Raw genomic sequence first — 19,438 nt, forward strand, 5'->3', positions numbered from 1 at the left:
ACCTACCTTGGCAATGAAGGTCATGCTGAACATACACCCAGTGGATATTGCGGGAAAGGCAGCCGCGGCCCGGTCATTGTGCAGGCCTCGTGACATGGGGTATGGGCTTTCTAACTTCGGGCATTTTAGCCTTCTTACCAGGTTCGAATTTATCGCTTAAAGGATGGACTATTGTGTGTCAATAACTGCTCCCTTTGCAACGTTCACCCAAGTCATTCCCCCGAGAGAGGAGTTCGGAAGACGGCTCATCTTGGGCAGGGCACTAGTTAATTTGTTCACTGATGGCTGCAAGCTGAACGGAAAGTTGGTGGAGGGTCTTTTGTCAAGAGCTAATTGTAAGCCGCATGTTTAAGTTGGCTGATGACTGCAACGTCTTCCAAGTGGAAATATTGCTATCCGGTGGATGAAATGTTATTCAGTGCTGCTACAGTTAGGGAATTTAATATCTACTGTGATAGCTGTGTGGTTATCAAGGCCTTGAGTTCAACTATAGTACGATCGAGGGTAGTCTAGGAGTGCCTGACCTCACCTGCGATTTCATCGAACTATTTTATGATTAAGAATATCTTTGTCTCGGGCCATAGTGATATCCCTGGAAACTGTCAAGCGGATCTCTTAGCCCGCATTGGTACAATTGCCTACAACATCCAGATGGAGATAGCTGTATTTACTACGAGATTCCACTGTCCATCTGTGGTCTGCTCCAGCATAAATGAACCTCGGATCAGCTCAGCAAGCGTTGGGCGGACACCAACACTTGCAGGCTAGTAAGATACTTCTGGCCGGAAGTGGATGGCAAAAGTTATGTCGAAATGATTGAGTTCATTAAGGCTCATTTATCAATGGTCATTAGGGTTTGGACAGGGCACTGTTCAATGGAAATCCATGCGGTGCGCCTCAATATATAGGAAATTGAATCCTGCTGCAGCTGTATGGAGGATGATGAGGTGGAATCATGAAGTCACTTTATGCTTGATTGTGCAGCTTTTGTCAGAACTAGCCGACAGTTTTTCGGTCGCGAGTCACTTGGATTTTCGGACAATTTATCCAAGGTTGAGATCGGTCTCATTAGAAACTATATATTTGCTAAGCAAAGCTACTTAGAAGCTATAGTTATGTCACCATTATTTTATGTTGTATCACAACGAACCTTCCTTCATGTTGTCCTAGTGAGCTCCCGTACCAGGGCAGCTATAACCTATCCTAACTAAACCGGGTATATAAAAACTCAGAAGATCTCATTTAAAACTTAATGCGGTGTCAGATTTTTATAACCAACGTGAACTCTAGCCGAGGGTATTTTTACTTTGACTCTATAAGTGTAGTAGGAAATGGCATAAATAAATCGAGATCGATATAGACTACCATATATAAATTTTGATTCAGCTATGTCCGTCTGTCCGTTGAAAATTAAATAAATACAAGGCGCGATATACATCTGAAGATATTCGGGGCGAGCTTCTAATCCAATATGATTCATGCTCCTTTTTAAATTTTCTTACAAACTGGCGGAACGGGATCTCAATTTTTTAAACCACCTCCGAACGGCATCTGCAAAGCAGATAAAGTGTCACTAAGAAGCTTTTTATGGCAGAAATACACTCGGCGTTTCTGCCATTTCACTGCTGACGAGCGACCCTGCTAAGAACAACTTATTTTTTCATTAAAAAAAGCTTGTTTTTGTAATTTGTATTGTTTTGCCCGGGTGTTGAACTCAGGATCTTCGTTGTGGTAGATAGAGCACACTATCACAACAACACACACCGTATTTCCGCCATGAAAATCTTCTCAGCGACAACTCATCTGCCTTACAGATGCTGTTCGGAGTCGCCATAAAACATGTCGGTCGCCTCCCACCCACGAAATTTTGAGCAAATAAAATGGGGTACGACGCCAATTGGAAAAAAGCTCGTTATAAATGTCTGCGGAAGTGAATGGCTCCAACTATCTTTTTAATTTTTTTTTTTTTATGGAAAAATTATTAGCACTTTTAAATTTACATTTTATTTGTTTTTTACAGACTCTAATAACTTATTTATTAATTTTTTTTTCAGCTAATTCCTAATCGTGCATGTACATTAAAATTTAATAAAAAAAAGAGTGCAAAACAAAGGTGATTTTTAAAATGTGAATAAAGTTTGGAAATTTCGGAAAATATTAAATATCAAATAATATGGCTGCATTACTTTTCGCTGTAAATTGGATAATATTGCTGCTGGCAGTTGCTGCGTGGCCTGAAATAACATCAAAAGGTGAGTGCAGTCAGAACCACAAAAAAAAAACATGCATACATTCTGATTCAGAAAGCAATCATTGGCTAATCAACTAAAAGTTATGTTATTTTACTCTAATTTTTACTATTGTTGAATTTCCTTTTAAATACACTTTTTACACATATGGGCAATTCACAAGGTCGAGAGAGGTCTTTACTGTTGTTACTGTCTTTTTTTAGGTTATCTGCGTTTAACAGTAAACAAAACAACGTACGTCGAATTTTCCACATTTATTACATACTAAAACCAGTACTGAGTAGCAATGGTAAAAGTCCAAAAAAAGAAGCATATTTATCCACTAGTAAATATGTGTGCATAAATAAAGTGCATAATCAAATGCTTAACAATCCAAAAATACATAATCCCATAGAAACTGGAGAAAAGAACAAAAATACAAAAATGATAAATCTGTAAATCTATACAAACATTGATGCTGAGCGCCTGCAAGTATGCAACATTTGTTTGGTCCCATTGGAAATCCTGTCACATTGCACTGCAACAGTTGTTGCAGCAGTTGAACAGATTTGTTGTTTTTTTTCTTGGTTATCTTTATGATGCTGTACAAGTTCATGTCGTTGTTGTTCTGGTTCTGTAATACGCTTATGCTTTCTACTTTGCACTGTGACAACATAAAATTTTGATTTAATACACTTTCACTTGAAAATGTTTAAGTTCAAATGCATGAAGAAAATTTCGGATACCATAATATTTTGAAGTGAATTTTATAGCTTAGGCATACTTCGTAAGGTAAAGAGGGTAAGATTAAGCTTTACTGATGAATTTAAGTACGTAGATAAGGGCAAAGTAGGGTTTTGCAAGAGAGCATTCTTGAGTTACAAACAGTAACTTTTTCTACTACGATAACGAAATGCATTCATAGTTTTTTTAAATTTTCTAGAAAATTTTTTTCGTAATGTTGTTGTTGTTGTAGCTATAAAGACACTCTCCGAAGGTTTTGGGCAGTGCTACATATGTTGATGACTTTTTGTCAGATACACGTAGATCGGGTACGTTATCGGGAACCATTTAATATGACCACATCGAACCTTTCTAAACCTTAAAAAAAAACGTATAATAATAAATTTATGGTGGAATTTGTTTGGAGAACGCTTCGCTTCAACATTTATTCAAAATCTCAGAATCGTATTGAATACGCAGTTTTAGAGTAGACAGTCGGGTTAGGTTGATATTCAACTTAGGCGTCGATATTTTAGATTTATGGACATCTACGCGTTGGCTACGCCGGGTACCGAAACAGATTTACAATGAGCTGTACGAGGTTTACATAGACATCAACATAGACCAGCGAGAAGAAGCAGAGGGAGGTGGCGGCCCCCACTCCGCTGGAAGGACCAAGTGGACCCAGTTGGCAGAGAGAAGATGCGCCTTGTTGGACGGCCATAACCATTTAAATGGTTAAGCGTCAATTAAATAAGTAAGTAAAGGTGGTGATACAATGACACTTTTCATATAGATGCGTTTATCACAAGCGTATGCATTCCAAAAACATCGCCACAATCAACCAAGATGTTGCGTTTGTAAATATGAAGGAACTTCAGACTTGGCAATTGAAGTTTATTACGCCTTGCCAATTCACATACAAAATTTCGCGAAGCACTGTTGTAAACATTCTCCCTATACAACAAAAATACTTGCTAACATATTTGGAGTCGTATTCGATTGTTATATTGCAGTTTTTAATTGCGAAAAATGTTAGAAAATTTACCAACCAGTGGGGAAAATAATTTCATTTGCAAAGTGTGCCAACACCCTTAGCCAAAGCAAATGTCAAATTCTTCTTCTTATGATTTGCTTGGAACAAAACTGGGGAGTTGGCCACTTTTCAATATCAGATGGCGCCAGTGTCGCTCATTCTACCGTTCTTCATAAAAATACGTACAATCTACTCATAATGCACAAGCATGTGTTAAACTCATCTATATGAAAAACTGCTTATGTGTCGGACCTAAGTCGATATGATATGTAAATGTATACGTATGCATATTTAGGTGGATATGCGAGTGATATACCAACAAAATAAAACAATCATATGAGAAAACCACCGTTAATATTACTTATGTATATACTATGTGTAAAACAATATAAACCACTGTTGGTTATAAATTTACGGTAAACAAAAGACGATTATTTGAACAATAAATAAATTGAATGGAAGAAATGCTGCAATTGATGCATTCAGGGAAAAATCGAAATTTAAATTTTCAACGAAAAATAACTGCAAATTTATTATAATTTCCAGTTGGAGCTGTCAGAAAGCGAGGGTTCAGTCAAAATGTAATGGGGTTTTTAAATATACATACATACATACGTTTGTACTACAGACACATTTGGAATTCAAGAAGTGTGAATATTGGTAATTTCTCATTGTTGCACAACTGCTGAGGCAACAAAAACAAAAAATTGCAAAACTTAGAAATAAACATAAAATATTATTCATACAAACATATATTAAAACAATGTACGATAAATAAAATATGCATGTATGGATATGTGACATACACATAAATGTAGTATTGTAACGAATTTACTGAAATTCCTCTTATTTGAAACCTTCTGCTAACGTTCGAATCACTAAAATGTTGAATAAATAACTACAATATTCGATAATGCAAAATGGTCGTTATTAAACTACTTTCAAAATAACACTTCTTCATCTCAACAGATAGCGTGCTTAAATCAAACTAAATGCCATGTTTCAGCTGGCGCTGCTTTTATATTATTCGGATTCCACGTTTGCATATTTCTAGGCGTTTCTAGGATTTACTATTTGTTTACCAGCTATGAACTCACCAGCTATATCTCAGATGCACGTTATAGCTTCTCATATGCGCGGGTATATGTGAGTGATACTTCCACAGATGATTGCCTACTTTTGGGAGAATCTCAGATATATGCATGTGATTTTGCTCTCCGCTGCTTGTATGGATATATGTATAGATATAATGATTGACTTGTTGATGTGCATACAAGTCACTGCTTAGTATTGGCTTAGAGATGATAGTATCCCTTAGCGTTGCTAATATTCGTCACAGAATAATACCGTCAGTGATATAGCAAAAGGCCATATGTTGGTGCTCTTAAAAATTTTCGCATTATTAGATTTATCGGATATTTGATTTTTGATTTTTGTACCTTTTACAATCGAATTTCACTATTCGAATAGTTAATTTATTTACGTTATTCGAATAATCGCAATTCAGCGACTATCCGATGTTTCGATTTTTGAAATTAAATTCGCATTTGTATGGGGTGTTCGAACAAAAAAATAACGTATACGCCATGTATGTACAAAATCTTTCTTCTTTGTTTATACTTTGTTAATTCGATTGGTTGGTAGATATTGAAATCTTGAAAGGAAATTTTAATTAAAACATTGAACATTAAAAACTTTAGAAATATTCGGCATTATTTATGATTACTATTCCCAACAATCGTAAAAGTATTTCGAAACATTTCAGTTCCGCCAAACTTTAAATCTGACCTAGAATGAAATAATAATGAAAACAGGGGCAAGAAAACCGGGCGATTCAGCGCATTAGTCATGTATGCAGCATTACAACAACAGCGTTTTGTAATAGACAATATAATTGAAACCTCATATAGCTTTGTAAAAATAAGCAACATTTCTATGCCGTTTGAGAAAGCCTGCTGTGCTAAATAGAGATAATTTACCACGGAAATACCCTGAAAGGGTTCCCAAGATCATCACGAAATTACCACAAATTGAACCCAAAATGAGCCCATATGACCTCTGAATTAGTCTCTAAAACTATGCCCAAATTATGGGGAAAGTTACCACAAATTGATTCCGAAATTACCTCAAAAGAGTCCACAAAACCATCACGAAATTAGCTGTGATGCCTAATTGACATCGGAAGAATCCTGAAATAGATCCCCGGTATTATGGGGACTTACCTTGAAATAGTCCCCAATATCAACACGAAGTAGTCACAAGGTGATTGCGAAGTGACCCCAAAGAGTCTCCAAAATCATCCCAAAACTAACAGTGATCCCATAATGACCTCGGCAGACTCCCGAAATAGTCCCCGATATTATGGGGAATTAACCTTGAAATAGTTCCCAAATTGATTCGGAAGTGACCCCAAAAGTGTCTACAAAACCATTACGAAATCAATAGTGATCCCTATATGACCTCGAGATATACCAGAAATGTTCCCCAAGATCATCAGAAAATTACCACAGTCCACATATTATCCCAAAATATCCTCAAAATTATCTTGGTGTTTCCTCGAAATAATCTCCGAAACCATCCCGAAATTACTCAGGAGTGATGCTTAAACGACCCCGGCAGAACGCCAAAGTAGTCCCCAAGATCATCCGTATATTACCACAAATTGGTCTCGCAGCTGCCATGATAGATCCAAAAAATAGTCCCATGATGATTCAGACAGTCGCTACAACCATCCCCATACGACCCCGAAAGGATCCTAAAACCATCCACAAATGGAAACAAAATAGTTCGTTAAACCAACTGGGAGTGACCGAAATGAACATGGCAGGCAATGCCCTATCTATATTGTTGTTGTCATAACAGTGCTTCGCCCCATCCGATGGGTGCGGCCGGTCACAAATTGTCATCAATATCCTCTAACGGCAGTTCAAGGAAACATGCAGCTTCAACAGGCATAGACCAAAGAAAGAGGGGTGTAAGAGGCGTTGGTTTCACATTCAAAGCAAAACACCCTTTGGGTAAGTCGGGGTTGATTCTGAATCGGTGCTACTTGCTGCGCTCTAAAATACGTGGTAGCTCAGATCATTATTATCAGTTTTATGGAATGGCTTAACTACATAATCCTTTTATATTCAGAGCAGGAATTTCGCTGGTGCCTAGCTCCCACATCAATTCGTCTAAGGACATCAGCCGCTGCAAGAGGTCGCTTCAAGCTAACTTCGCTAAAATATTTTTTAATCATTTCAAAGAATATATCCTCCAGCGGGTTAGGGGGCTTAGAATATACCCGCGGCATGTGTGCCTGTCGTCAGAGGAAACTAAAATACTAAATTGATTCAAGGGATTGTGTAGCGCAACCAGGGGATACCAGTGCAATTTATAGCTTCTCCATACCAATTGTTAAGCTTGAATACCAGTGGCAAATACTTTTTCGTTAGCAGTCGAGGCTCCGGCGACGCCAATTTCCTCCTGGATTTAGGGGTTCGGAGAGCGGGATAGCCTAGAAGGTTTCATGTGATCATACTAAATCGTTCACGAGATGGTCGGGCTAGTACGTTATTAACCGGAACGTACCGGAGCTGCGTCCAGCAAAACACCATCAACCATCAGGTATATCTCACAAAAGTTTATGTATTCCCTTTGCATACAGCGTATTTTGAAATCGATTCTTTTTTAATTCGAAAATCTCAATAGTTGTGTCCTAGTTTGACAACGAATTATTCCCTTCACCTACTTTTCAATTTATTTTGAAGACAATGATTTTTATTATCTTTTTTACGCTTCATATTAAAGCATTAATCAATCTTGAAGTTAAATTATGTACAACAGACTCGCATATAAATAAGGTGGGATCCAATTCTGATACAATTAATAAATATAAAAAAAATGATGGCAATATAAATATGTGCAGCAAACAGACAACCATATAAATTATAGTTGATTAACAAGAAAGCCCACAGTAAATGCAATAAATAAATTTAAATATACAATGACATGCGTTCCCCACAGGAAAGCGAACAACTAGACAATCAACTTAATAAAGAGGCGGAAAAGTGGGTAAGGCGATGCACGAGAATAAAACAAAGTACTTGTTTTCATTAAAGAAGGAATGAATGTTTATCTGTGAATTAAGACGGTGTTTGAATGAAGATGGGATGTAGGGATATTGGAGTATTAGAGAGAAATGATCTCAGAAAGATTGTGTTAAAAGAAACAAGATGAGGAGCGGATACAAAGACGAAGTCACAATGACTTCGCTGTGTAGGTGTTATGCGAATGGATAAAGACGTTTCGGTACAGCATACCCATCGACAAATGCAATTGGGATCTGTGGTTGGGAAAGACTTCCACTGTGTTTGAAAAACAAATCTAGTAATATAATAATTACTAATTTACAAAGAGATGACAATTAGAAAACTTGACGCTCTGACAATGCATTAATTTGAAAAGGAATGATATTCAGTTAATATCTCTTGGATTAATAAGTTTTTGCAATTCTTCTTTTTCCAACAGGGTTTTTACATATGTATGTAGGTATACAAATATTTTAAAGTCATTTATGTTGCATATACGCCACCATAGCCTATCGGTGTGTCTGCCGCAAGCGAATATTTATCTACAACTACCTTTACAAACAAATAAATTAATTTTAATTTATATGGAGTGAAGAAATCATGAAATATGGCCAACATTTTAGTTAAGATACCCCTAAAGCGAACATTCTTCATTCAAGTACTTTTGTTTGAGTTTAGAAATGTACTAACGCATGTATGTACTAGTACATATGTGCCATGTATGAGTAACAATGAAAATCACGGCAACATTTATTACTCCTTGGATAGCGCGCGGCATCAACAAGCAAGATGTTCAGGTATTCTTGAATGGAAAGAATAAAAAATACCACGGTTTAATAGTTTCGGTTTAAAAATGTTTTTCTTTTGTTTCGAAGAAAACTAGCTGTATAATTTTATAAGTCAAAAACAACCAAACCTATTGAGCATGTGCTACCTATACAGGCCGCATACCTTGAAGCTTGTACTGTAGACATTAAAATCAGATTGGGCGAGATTTAAAGAAGGTGAGAGTTGCACATTATTGACCAATCAGCAAACCAAGCGCGGGTTGGCAAAGTGTCGAATATCATGTGCAGGTCTTACAAACTTAGACTAACAACGTTACCCTTATCATAAAAGAGAGGGGATTGTGGGCTTTTGATTGACACTGCATTGTGGCGTCACATGCTTTTAAATTATTTAGTGCTCATGTCCTGCACTCGCAGGGCTAATATTACAGCTATTAGGTGTTTCACAGCTATCAGATCTAGAAGCAGTAAGTAGCATAAATGGGTCCTAGGAAACTTTTACTGCTTGCCAAGAGGACTGGTTTCTGATAGAAGTTTCCAGTTTGGTCGTTGAGCAAACTTCTGGTAACACTACGGACTCATTCAGTCCATGTGATGTATTCAGGGACCAGCCAGTTCAACCTATTCTAATCTACTTGGTTTTGTAGAGTAACTCACTTCCACTAAACTAGAAAAAGTCACTGTAACTAAGAAATTGATATACAAATTTGAATAACTTTTTATCTGAAAATAGATTGTAAAACAAAAAAAAATTAAAATTGTTACGAAAACTATGGTCTTGTCACGCCGCATATCAGAAAACTTTTTTATATTGGACATTTTTAAAAAATGCGAAAAATATGCCAAAAAAGTTTTGTCTCCTTTGGCCAGATCTCATTTTAATCATCCAGAATAAAATTCAATTGGATGTAATAGACATATGTATTGTACGAGTTTCAGATATATCTTGATTATACCCACCTTCTGTTATAGTTCGAATCACTGAACTGTCGAAGAAATAATTCAAACATTCCATATAGCAAAGAACCTTTTATTTACAACGCCACTGAAGAAGTACTGCACACTTTATTTACTCGCGTACTTCACTTATAGCGTGATAAAATCAAAATTAATCATTATTTCTTAGCTTGTGCAGCTTTCATCCTCTCACTCGCCTCGTTCTATTTCGTCCTATTTCTCCTAGGGTCCATACCTTTTGCGTACAGCCGTCTCGAACACTGGTTTGTTTATTTCTCATTTCTGTATCACATAGTTGGTTATTTAGCTATAAATAATGTATATGTATGAATAATGTCACCTTTGCTATTAGCTGACTATTTCTCTTTCTGATTCCCTTTTAGTTGTGTGGAGTAGTATATATGGCTGCATGTTTTAATGTTAATATGCATGAATGGATGTTTTTTTCTTGTTGTTGTGTATTTATTTACTAGCAGCATACGTTCGATACGTCACGAACTGCTAATATTCGCCGCAGTATATAAAAGTTGACAAGAGGCTATCTTGTTTTGATATTGATAAAAGTAATACAGTAATAACCACCTCAGACTATTTTTCGGTCATTGTCTTACGAAAATAGGAAAAACCCCTTTCAAATAAAATGAACAAAGAACAGTGTACAATAGCTTCTTGGAAACCCATTAATAGTAAACTTGTAAATAACGTTGTTTCCTTCTTGAAAGTAAGGTTTGGAGGAAACTCACCTTACTTAGTCAAAAAGCTATCAATTTTATCACTCTAATCTATTGATATTAGACTCTATGCATAAAATATACATTTTTTCCACAAATTGGTGGGACCCTAACGTCTTCTGCAACTCCAAGCGGCTTCTGTTAGGTAGAAGCTTTTCGGGAAATATAAACGAAGAGCTTTGGCCAACCTTTGCCTTGGGGCATCTGTACTACAAGGATCTCTTACAGTACTTTTTAAGATAGTTGCATCTTTTTATTTTGATAAAAGCTTAGAATTAAAAAAAATTGTGTAATGAACTTTTCACTGACGAGCTTTTTTGAGTATCACCCTATTGTTTTGAAATACTTATATATTATTTTTTACTACTGCATTCTGGTAGCTAATTTGCGCAGTCAACGAGCCAAAAAAAAAAAAAATTAAATCATAAATTTACGCGAATTTAAATTTGCTTTAAATGAGCTACGACCCCGCCAAATAGTCAATAGCAAAGTACACGCACACACATATAAATGAATTTTTTACACTAACAAATCTGCATACATGCATGTTTACTTGTGCGTGGAAGCGTGGCTGACAATTTGTGGTTATGAGTACATATAAGAACGTAAAATTTTACCCACACATTTACTTATGTCAATTTATGGACTCGACGCTTTTAAAATGTATGAAATGAACATATTTGTATGATGCACAGTGGAATTATTTGGAGAAAATAGATGTAGAATAGATAGATTTGCGCATCAACTTCTATGCAAAATACGGATGAACGAGTACATACCTGACGGTTGTACTATAAGTCTCCTTTGCCCAGTCCACAAGAAAAGGGGACTCTGAAAGCTGCCCTAACTTTCGCGGAATCAGTCTTCTTAGTATCGCATATAAAGTCCTTTGAAGCGTATTGTGCGCCACTGTTGAAAGCAAGAGTTTTGAAATATTAAAAGGCTTCGTTTATTTGGGAACCAGCATTAACACAAACAACAGCGTCATTTCAAAATTTCATCTAAGAAGCACTCTTGAAAATAATTGCCAATTTTGACTAGGTAGGCATTTGAAATGTTTACTCCTCTCCGGGCATGTTTCTTAACGTACCCGTTCTACTATGTAGTGAAAAAGAATGAACCATGAAACTACAGATTAAGCTATTTTAGTGTGAGAGAAAAATTCTTCGAAAAATTTTTGGGCAGATTCGCTTTAGCGATGGCAAGTACCGAGGGAGATTTCAGTTTCGGCTTTGTGAGGACACCAATATAGGCTAGCGAATTAAAAACACAGCAGATTCGCTGGTAAAGGAATCAGTTGATGTTGATCATCCTTTGCCGTATATGGATATGGTGCGTTCTGTTAACAAGCATGATGAAGGTACCAGCCCGACCATCTCGGGAACGATTAATATGACCAAATTGAAACTTCTAGGCCACACAGCCTGCAACCATTGATTCAATGATGAACTTGGGGTCGCCTGAGCCTTGCCTGCTAAATATGTGAATGATATATTCATATTTGTAACAGGATTCCCCTCACGTAGGTGAGATTGACAATTGGATTGCGGAAACTCTGAAGCTATACAACTTTGTATTGTGGTCATCAACCCCTTAAATAAATAAAGTACTTTCGTGACGGCATTTGTCTTCTAGGAGTAGGACAAATTTTTGATATGTAAACATCTTTGCAAGCGCAAATGTGGTCTTTAGAAGTGGTATGCTGTAAAGGGGAATATAAAATGTAGGCGAAGTGTTTAGTGTGTTGTGTTGGTATGCTTTATAGAAGAATACAGAATGTCAGCATAAGTGTAGTCACGACACTGTATGTCGGAACAAAGATTTATGAGGACAGAGAAATAAATCGATGATGTTTTTTTATGTATAAAGTAGGAAGTGGAGAGCAGAGAAAAAGAAGTAAATGTGAAGAAGATAAAACAGAGGACGAAAAAGAAACAAAAAACTGTAGCAGGATTAGCTTTGTCTTGCAAATGGTTCACGGATCGAACGAAATGCATAGATTGCACGCATTATAAAGTCACAATAGCAAAGCTCACGCTAAGTTTTCATGCAATCCGTGCAGTTTATGTTATGCTCAAACCTGTGCATACTTTTATGCGACGAATTGTAAAATATGAAAATGCAACCCTGCTTTAAAGGTATTTCTCTCAACAATCTTTTTTCGCTCACGAAAAAATTAAGCAATTGTTCTTAATGTTTTTTCGTGGTGTTATGTTATTTGCTATGCCAAAATTTTGGCGCTTGTTACTGATGCATCCTCTAACTTCGCAATTGGAAGATATAGCAGTATTGCATGGGATGTAAACAGTTATGCTCTCCGTATACCTTGCAAGACAAAGCGAATGCTCTTTCTATAGCTACAATGCCGTCGATGATTTGGAAGATAATGAAAAGCAAAGGAAGGGAAAGGTAAAAAGAAGAAAGGAAAGATTACAAGTAAAAATCAAAGCCGAACTCGAAACGGGACGGCATATAATAAATTTGTAATTTATATGTGTACTATAGACGATGTCTGCACGATTTATCGATACAGGTATCAGGATAGAGGTATCAGATTGTTATCGGATAGTAAACGAATAATTAACGAATAGTTATCGATTACTCATCGAAGAGTTATCAATATGTTACCAAAAAGTTATCTCTTTGTTATCGGCAATTAAACGATATGTTATCGAAAATATATCGGTTCGTTAACCGAGAAGCTATCGATTTTTATTTGTTGATTTGTTATAGAAAAATATTGTCGATATATAATCGAAAACTTATCTTTATGTTATAAAAAATTAAAGATTTTGTAACAAAAATTATCTATTCGTTAATAAAAAGTAATTGAGTTTTCATTAAAAAATCCTAAATACTTTTGCCTTCCATAACAAAGGTTTTCAATTTGTTTCTTTTTTGTCGAGCTATTAGATTGTTATCGGATAGTTATTGAATAATTAACGAAAGTTATCTATTACTCATAGAGAGTTATCAATATGTTATCAAAAAGTTATCAGTTTTTTATCGACAAGCAATCTTTAGGTTGATTTGTTACCGAAAAATGTTGTCGATTTATTATAGAAAACTTATCTATATGTTATAAAAAAATTAAGATTTTGTATCGAAAAGTTATCGATTTGTTATCGTAAAGTAATTGGCTTTTTATTAAAAAATTATCGATCTTTTGTTAGAAAATTTTTGATTTTATATTGTAAAGTTATCGCTTTATTATTGGAGTGTTAAAAGTGTGCAAGCGATTTTATCGACCACTCATAAGATTGTTATGAAACAGATAGCGAAAACTTCACTATAAAATCGATGACTCATTTGTAGCCCTGCCATTACAAGCCGATAAGTCAACAATAAAAAGCTGATAATATGACGATATTAATTCGCTATCAAAAAAAAATAAATAAATAAATGTAAGGCGCGATAAACTCCGAAGAGATCTAAGGCCGAGCTTCTCTTCCAATTTGCGTCGTGCTCCTCTTGATTTTTCCCTACAAATTGGCCGGACGGGACCTACATGTTTTACGCCGACTCCGAGTGGCATATGCAAGGCAGATGAGTTTTCACTGAGAGCTTTTCATGGCAGAAATACACCCGGAGCGCTGGCCAAACACTGCCGAGGGGCGACCCCGCTTAGAAAATTTTCTTCTAATTTAAAAACCTTATTTCTAAAATTTTGATGTTGCTTTGCCCTGGGTGCGAACCCAGGGCATACGGTGTGGTAGGCGGAGTACGCTACCATCACACCACCAAGCTGGTCGCATACCAAGGTTCTATTTTGCAATTTTTTTCCATCATTTTCTTTTCCCTTTTTTTGTTGAACTACTCATCCGTATCAAATAACTTTCAACAAGTCACTCACCGCAATTCATTTCATTGGAAGCATAAAATATGTTTAATTTTCACTCTCCCACTCACGCGTGTCATTAACATTTTTAAAATGGCAATGTTGCATATGTAATTATTATTATGGTATGGATAATTTTAATTTATTTGATACACATGTATTATGTTGTTACGTATGCATGTTTCAGCCAAATATTTTTTTTGTTTGCAAGAACTTTAACTGAAATGTGCAGGAAGACATACAATTCAAAATTTTTAAGCTTTCGAAACATTTGTGTGAAAATTGAGAGGACTCATTCATTGTAATGTGAATCCACTTGCAGAATTGTTGGACTTTTAAACCTAGATCAGCAATCTGTTTCTATTAAATAAGTGCAATTCTATAGCTCTTATATATACTTTTTGGATAAACATTATTTCAAATCCTGTTTTACGAACCGGAATGACTTGGCCTTAACACATCCAATTTTTATTATTTAAGCTAGGCCCAGTATAATCCTTTTTGGCATGTTTACCGTTGTGTCATACAGTATCGACAGATCCAAGTGGTAATACTAAGATCTATCAACTTTAGATTGAAAAGGGGCTTGAGCATGCCATTTCTGCAGGATGATTGAATAACTGGAAATAATGTGGAAGGGGGATTTTTAATTAATTGAAGAAGGTAGGGGCCTGAATATTAACAAGTGGCAAACGCGTTGGGAGGATAGTAATAAGGTTAGGGTTACGTTCGAGTACATTCGCGAAGTTTCGTTTGTGGGAGAAAACCCAAACTTCAAATTTAATCTGAGTCTGGATTTTCTGCTAACAGGTCATGGTTCCCTTAATACATTTTTGCACAAGGGAACCCTGGGTGAAACGAGGGGATGTATGTGTGGGCCGTTGTATGAAGATTTGTTGCATATGTTGTGTGTTTGTTCGTAGTACTCGGATGTAAGGGATTAAAATAGTTGGGGTATCATACTTAAGAATAATGGGTATGACGTTTTTGGGCTCTTGTAGTGTAAACAGCCAACAATTGCAATGCCAAAACGTGTAAACCTCTTACCGTGCCACCCTGTGACAAAATGCGTCTAAACTTTAATTCAAACAAAACAGCTCATTTTTCAATTGTTGCTGATAGCGCAATTCCCAAGACTTAATACATATGTGTGTGTATCGTGCGACAAATCCAAATTTGCGTTTCACATTTATTTAGGCAAATTTGCTTATACCGCATTTCCCACAGACGTCACAAATCAAAATAAATCTGAAGGTACATATTGGTGTCGGTTTGTATGTAGATATGTAGGTACGTAAATTTTAAGTAAATATGTATGTAAAAATATGATTAGAATAATTTAGTATAAATAAGCTGACAATTTTTGAATAAAGAGACTCATACGTTAACTTTAAACATTGGCGTTAACTTTTGCTAGTGAAGTTGTTTCTCATCCTGTACACTCTCTCAACTAGTCGGTTGATTGAATTGTTGAATAGGTATGCTTTGGATGTGTTTTGAGGAAGTGACTCAGCATAATAACTCGTGGTCAGAGTGTTTAGGGTGTTTGGGGGGTTTAACCACATCATATTTTTACACCCATCTGTACTTGTACACCCAGCTGTACTTGTACACAAGGTATTATAACTTTGATTGGATAATGGTTGGTTGTACAGTAGGGCGGGTCGATTTTTGGGGAGGCAAAAAAATCGCCCGTTGCTCTGTGAAAATCATATTCTAGGGATCAAAATAAGAAACTTTGCCGAAGGAACCATACCTCTAAAACGAATTCTGATGCCCCCCGACCCCCCCCCCCCCCCCCCCCCCCCCCACCCCAGGTAGGGGCAAATTTTGAAAAATCCCACTTTGACCATTTAGAGTGCTCCACTCGAGTCCAAATGTATGACCGACCCCCACTAACTTTGGAGGCCCGACCCACCGATGCCAGTGGCACACCCCCTGGAACCCCCCTGGGGGTTCACCATACAAACATTTCAAATTATTGTATTGCAAATTTTTTCATTTGTTTATACGTAATAATAAAATGTTACGTATACGCAGTGGTGCACCTCTTTTCAGTTGGTATGGATATGTTTGTGCTGATTTTTTCATGTAAAGTGAAAAACCGGCGAGGGGGGGTGGACATCAGAATTCGTTTCAGAGGTATGGTTCCTTCGGCACGGTTTCTTATTTTGATCCCTAGAACACGATTTTCACGGAGCAATAAGCGATTTTTAAATCGACCCGCCCTATTGAACAGGTATAAAGAAACGGAGATAGATATAGATTTCCATATATCAAAATAATAACAAAGCTAATGAAATTTGGTGTGTTGACTGGTTTAGTGACGAAAACAATAAATTTCAAAAAAATTTGGAGCATAGGTGAGGCACCACCCACTTTTAAAAGAAGACAATTTGGAAGTTTAACAAGCGGAATATCAAACGCCGTTAAGGATATTACATTTAAATTTGGCAGAGACAATAATCTTGCCAATATATATAGACTGGGTGAAGGAAATTAAAATTGGTTAAATACCACGCCCACTTTTTCTAAAGTTCTTATAACGCAGCCATATCTATATATATAACAAGTAAAGGTGTCTAAGTTCCGGTGTAACCAAACATTATATACTCAGCGTGAGCTTCAGTTCATTTCAGATAAATTACTTTTCTACATAACACGTGGCACCGCCCATTTAAAAAATATCTCCCCTTTTCCTCTACAATAAAACTCGATAAGTGAAATATCATTGATTCAAAACTATTTTTTGCTAAGTTATAGCTTATTATTCTATTCTACGACCCCTTTAAACCTTTTTAACTTGTTTTATGTCTAAGTTGCCGTGGTCTTTAGCCGATTTTACTTGAAATATTTTCGGCTATAAGGAAAATATGTGTACCCAATTTTGTTAAAATATGTAAATTAGGGGGGAGGTGCTACGCCCATGTTTTTAAATTTGATGTTTTTTCTATTTATTGTTATAAATCCACTTGAATGAAATACCATTATTATAAAACTCTTTTTCGCAAAGATATAGCTTATTTTATTCGTTCACGACCCTTTTAAAAATCTTTTATATAAAAGTGGGCGTGGTATTTAACCGATTTCTAATTTTTCTTCAAAGCATTCCATATAGTAAAAGCAACCTCTCTGCCGAATTTTGTTACGATAGTTTTAACCATGTTTGATTTATGATTAATAATATTTGTAAAATTGATTTTATCACAAGTGGGCGGTGCCGCGACCATTTTAAATTTTTTTTTTTTTCAAATTTTCAGGTTTTTGTGTTTCCCAAAATGTTATATATATAAAAAGTGGGCGTGGTTATCATCCGATTTCACCAATTTTAAATACCAATCTATTCTGGGTCCACATAAGCTCGTGTACCAAATTTGGTGAAGATGTCTCAATACTTACTCCGGTCCTGGGCTTTGGAGGGGCACGGGAATCTAAAAATGCTATCCAAGTTTTTGCTTACAGAAAATAAACAAACCACACCTTTAATCACCTTTCGTAGATAGCAATCATTTTAAATTTCAACAAATTTTATAAATCTCTTAACATGTCTGCACCCCGCGTAAGGTGTTGCTGGTTTCTCGCGTCGGCTTTGTAGCATAAAGTTGAATTTGTTTTCTGTTTCAGCAGAAAAATTCTTCATGAAACGACGATCGCGAGAATGATTTCAAAAACAACACCTTTTTGGTGATAGTTGATTCGGTTATTGCACGAAAAATTTGAAGAACACCTTTACTTTTTTGTCGCATTTTGGATATATGGATGAGGTTTCAATACGAGAAAACGCTGTTCAATTTATCAGCAAATACAATTCAGACGTTTCCAAGAATTTAGGATATGAAATGGTCCACTTGAAGCACATTTACTCAGCAAATTTTAACGAAAATCTGTCACCATTTGAATTGTTGAATGCTATCTGTGCTCTAAATCTAGCTACAATTTTTACTAACATTTGTGTTGCTCTACGTATTTTTTGCACCATACCTGTTACAGTAGTTAGTGCTGAACGTTCCTTCAGCGTTCTTGCAAGGATAGAGAACTTCCATCGATCGTGTTCAACTCAAGAACGCCTCACAAGACTTGGCATGCTCTGTATTGAAGCACCAAAAGCGAGATTGTTGGATTTTGACACTATCATAGATAATTTTGCAGCTGTTAAGGCCAGGAAAGCCAACTTGTGTTAATTAAACTCTTTTAATGTACCAAACTATCAGACCCGCCAGAAGTTGTTCTGCCCTAAATTTGGTCTATCTGCTTACATTTTAATAAACTTTTTCCATCTAACTCTGCCCTCCCCCCTTTTCACCTTTTCTTAATCCTTTTATTCAGTCCTCCCTCCGTGTTTTTCGCTTCATCTGTCTCTATCTTCGTCCTTCCCTATCTCTTTCTCAGTCTCCTTCTCCTTCCCCCTTTTCTCTTCTCTCAAGTTTTACCCATCCTTCTTCATCCCTTATTTCCAGTCCCAGAGCATGGTATGTATTTGTTGCAGTCCCATTCCGAGTCCCAGTCCCACTCCGAGTCTCAGTCCCAGTCCTAGTCATAATCCCATTCCCAGCCCGTCTCTGTTCTACTTCCCGGAAAAAAGGATCGTAAATACTAACATAGGCAAATTTATATACCAAATTTCAGGCAAATGGAATATGACGTATGTACATAGGTATGTGGGTATTATTAATTCATGTCTTTATTTCAGCTTCGCAGGCATATTTATCAAATCGAATATCACAAAGAAAATTACTTTAAAGCTTGCAGCAACAGCTTTCATTTGATATCCATATTACACACACATTCTAGGGGTATCCGGGTCCCCGTTTTGGCCTATATCTCGAGACCCTAGTCACCCAGCGGTATAAATTACTCTTTACTAAAGCACACATCAACAGCTTCAATTTGATACCCATAATGTAAAAACACATCCTAGTGTTGCCCTGGTCCACGTTTTGGCCTATATCTCGAGACCCTAGTCACCAATAGGTATAAAACTACCCTGTACTAAAGCACTCATCAACAGCTTCAATTTGATACCCATAATGTAAAAACACATCCTAGTGTTACCCTGATCCGTGT

General features: G+C 36.4%; 1 protein-coding gene across 1 annotated transcript in view; it reads left to right on the plus strand.

Annotated features, from left to right (window-relative positions):
* The window catches only part of DIP-kappa (Dpr-interacting protein kappa), a 421,153-nt gene that overhangs the window by 39,905 nt on the left and 361,810 nt on the right, over window positions 1–19,438 (plus strand). Inside the window, exon 2 of the mRNA XM_067769125.1 lies at window positions 2,055–2,252. Coding sequence (XP_067625226.1) covers window positions 2,174–2,252 — 79 coding nt within the window. The 5' untranslated portion in view covers window positions 2,055–2,173. The remainder of the gene's footprint in view (window positions 1–2,054; window positions 2,253–19,438) is intronic.

The sequence above is a fragment of the Eurosta solidaginis genome, chromosome 2 (assembly GCF_040869045.1).
Source record: "Eurosta solidaginis isolate ZX-2024a chromosome 2, ASM4086904v1, whole genome shotgun sequence".
Lineage (NCBI taxonomy): Eukaryota > Metazoa > Arthropoda > Insecta > Diptera > Tephritidae > Eurosta > Eurosta solidaginis.